General features: G+C 42.0%; 1 protein-coding gene across 1 annotated transcript; it reads right to left on the reverse strand.

The window, feature by feature from the left end:
* Positions 1 to 597: 597 nt before the first annotated feature.
* Positions 598 to 1,013, reverse strand: LOC107299007 (testis-expressed protein 264-like). Its single transcript, XM_015828371.1, has one exon. It carries the CDS (start codon positions 1,010 to 1,012, stop codon positions 707 to 709), a length of 306 nt encoding a protein of 101 aa, XP_015683857.1. The 5' UTR covers position 1,013; the 3' UTR covers positions 598 to 706.
* Between the last annotated feature and the right edge of the window lie 2,758 nt (positions 1,014 to 3,771).

Here is a 3,771-nt window from a genome sequence, read left to right on the forward strand (position 1 = left end):
AGAAACTAGAGAAGGATTTTGGTTCCCAAAGATATTAAATGTAACTACCAAGAACCTGGTTTATTCATATCATGGAAACCAAAGAGAGAGAGAAATGGCACCAATAATGGAGGGAAATGGAGCAGAAACATGTGACTAACTGGGATTACATTAACCTGCACATAATCCATTACCTTTCCAAGGGCACTACTGTATTATAATAAGAATTCATGTGCTGCTTTTATGATAAAAAAAATCATGTAAGAAAGTCTGCACTATTCTCTTTCAATAATAAGCGCTACAGTTCTTTGGTCTTAATAGATGTAGCACCAAATCAAGTGTGCATATTACAGAAAAGCAGCCAATTGAGGGTCAAACAAGATAGAGTGCAGGAAGAACTAAAAAGATGCTAAAACCAGGGATAGTCTATGTAAAAACTTATATTTACTGGTTCAAATAGAACTCACCACTACCACTGCATCCCATCTCACTTTCAATTTCCTATTGCAGCACACCTTAAGTCTGGCTATAAAATATGATTATATTCAGTGTTCTACTGAATATAATTTCCTCTCCTTTATTACTCTCCAAATATTTGTTTGCAGACAAAAAGTAGCAAGCTCTCAACATGGATCGGTAACCAAATTTTTTTGGCTGGACGGAAAAGAATCAAGAACTATTATCAGTTTCTCTTTTCAGTCCCTAAAACGTAAGTAAACAGATAACTTTATTCTTCACCCCTTTTTTCTTCTGGGGCAATAGGCTCCCGGGTCCACTTGACTTGGCTGGTGTCTCGGTCTTCTGCAGAACCAAGGTCACATGACAGACCTGCCATTCCATCACTATTGCCTTCCATGTCCAATTCTTCAAAGGAGGAACCACTGGCCCCCGATTCACTGTAGCTATGCTCACTGCGATTATCTGCCTCATCTCGACTGTGGCCAGATGCAAAAGGAGATAAGATAGAGGTAGCCACTGAAGTCTCACTGATGTCAGTCGTGGCTTCGAGGCTGACAGAACTTGTCTCACTCATGGTGTCCAGACCTTTATTTGAAATTGAAACAGAAAGTTAATACCAAACGGAGACAATAAATTCAGAATTCATCATTCAGTATCTACAGCAATCATTTACCCTTGCATTTCTCTTGAAGGTAGTTTAAATTCTCCAATCATTAAAATAAAAACCGTAGAAATCCATTACACTAAAAGGTCTCTAATATGTCTTCAGTCTCCACTATAAGAACATGGGGAAATGTTACATTGTTGTTCCACAAGCTACATTGGTTGCCAGTTTGCTTCTGTGTCGGGATAACATATAGGTGAGTGATGGAGAACCTTTTAGAGACCGAGTGCCCAAACTGCAACCCAAAACCCACTTATGTATCGTCAGGTGCCAGGTGGGCGTGGCCCATTGGGTGGGCGTGGCTGCGGTGGTAATGACAGACTGGGTGGGACTAAAAAGTTCAATCAATCAATTCCAACTTTGCAAGATTTTTTTTTCCCGCGAGAAGTTGAAATTGATTGATTGAACCTTTTTTTTTTTTGCACACGCGCGGTAAAAGGTTTTGTAAAACCTTTTAGCCTAAAGCTAAAAGGTTTTACAAAACCCAGCTAAAGGTCGAGAACTGGGGCGACGGCACGGGTGCCCACAGAGAGGGCTCTGCGTGCCACCTGTGGCACGTGTGCCATAGGTTCGCCACCACGGGTATAGGTTATCACCTATAAATCCATTCATGGCATGGGTCTAGGTCAGTGGTTCTCAACCTTTTTAATGCCGCGACCCCAACCGGTCATAAGTCGAGGACTAAACCGGTCGTAAGTCGAGGACTAAACCGGTCATAAGTCGAGGACTAAACCGGTCGTAAGTCGAGGACTACCCAACCGGTCGTAAGTCGAGGACTTTCCCTGCCCGGGAGCGCCGCACATGCGTGGTTCCATCCCCTGCGCTGGCCGAGGCGTAGCTGGCAAGCGGCAGAGACGGAGCAGGCCGACCACCAGCTGGCCCAGCCCAAGGGAGGTAAGGCACCCGCCGGAAAAGGGAGAAAAAAATGGCGGACAAAAAAATGGCGGACAGCCTTGCTTGGCGACCCCCGTGAAATGGTTGATCGAGCCCAAATGGGGTCCCGACCCACAGGTTGAGAACCACTGGTCTAGGTTATCTGAGGAACCAGCTCATTCCAATGGGATGAGCTCGTCCCACCCATGCTGGCAGAAGAGGCATGCTGCGGACTCACATCATTTAAGAAATTCCAGCTATGTCCTATGGTTCTTTATTGATTTGACTTGGTTGCCGCCCATCTCACCCAGATTACCTTTTGAAATAGGGAGAAGAATCTTTTCTGCCATGGTGCCTGCCCTCTGGAATGTCTCCACCCCCCCCCCCCCCGGCCAAGTGAAATCATTACTCTCCCTTCTGGCCTTACAAAAGGACTTTGAACACCTGTCCTTGCCAACTGATCTGCAGCCTCAATAGGAGAGTGGCATCTTGATGGTGGTTAATGGATTAGTCAGACCCCATCCTCTCTCCATGTGCCCTTTGCTTTGTTCCTTTTGATCATGATTAACTGAATGTTAAATGTATGGCTCCCATTTGTTGTTTTTATTTATTTTAATTTTTTTTATTTAATTTTTTTAATATGGTATTTTAATTGCATGACTGTAAGACACCTAGAGTTGCCTCGGCGAGATGGACATTATAGAAGTGTAATAATAAATAATAAAATAAATATAAGTAGCAAAACCTCAAACCTTGTCCCATCATTTTTTTTAATTCTTATATAAAATGAAAACATTTCTGGGATCACTTCCTGTGAACTTACAACTCTTACACTCAGAATTCTCACTGGATCTATAAGCACAAACCTAAAGATAATCATTCTGGGGGACCTGTAGCTATCAAAAATGATATAGCTTTGAGCCAGATATGTGGATGTCAAGATGCTTGAAATTACCCCAAATTGGCAAATATATATTTACATAAAACTTTTTAAAAAATATAAAGAACAGAATACGATTTAAGCCATATATCTAGAAGAAGATAGGTGCAATTATTGTCTTATGTATTCATACTCAAAAGGCAGACAACCACAAATTTAAGACATATCCTATAAAGCAGGGGTGTCTAACTGCCCGTCCGCGGGCCGATTGCATCATGTGGAGGCCGCGCCCACCCCAGCTCCGGCAATGCAAAATAAGTCATGATACGTCATGACACGTGACGTGGCCAGTTTGACACCTGTGCTATAAAGGAAGGAAAGAAGGAAGGAAGGGAGAGAGAAATGTAATACCCAGGTTCCCCATATTGTCATGTTAGGATTACTAACTTTAATTGCACCTTTCCTGGAAATCAATTTCCTTCCCAAGAAGCATAATGTGTGTGTGTGTCCATATTCTTTCCCCCCAAGTCAAAATAATTTTTAATAAATATTAATTAATAATAATAATAGAGTTGGAAGGGACCTTGGGGGTCTTCCAGTCCAACCCCCTGCTCAGGCAGGAAACAATATACTATTTTAGACAAATGGTTGTCAATGCAATTAAAATGCATTGCCTACAAAAATAAACCACCTAATTACTAATTGGATTTGAGGCTATGTAGGTTTTAGGTGAATTAAGGTTAACTAAATGCTGCCACGTACTTAACATAGACAATATAAAAAGGGTTATTATTTTTTGAACAATGCAGATTTAGCAGTGTGCTGCAGCTGCCAAAAAAGCCAACACAGTGCTAGGCTGCATTAACAGAGGGACAGAATCAAAATCATGTGAAGTGTTAATGCCACTTTACAATGC

The sequence above is a fragment of the Protobothrops mucrosquamatus genome, unplaced genomic scaffold, assembly GCF_001527695.2.
Source record: "Protobothrops mucrosquamatus isolate PMUCROS unplaced genomic scaffold, P.Mucros_1.0 scaffold4428, whole genome shotgun sequence".
NCBI classification, from domain to species: domain Eukaryota; kingdom Metazoa; phylum Chordata; class Lepidosauria; order Squamata; family Viperidae; genus Protobothrops; species Protobothrops mucrosquamatus.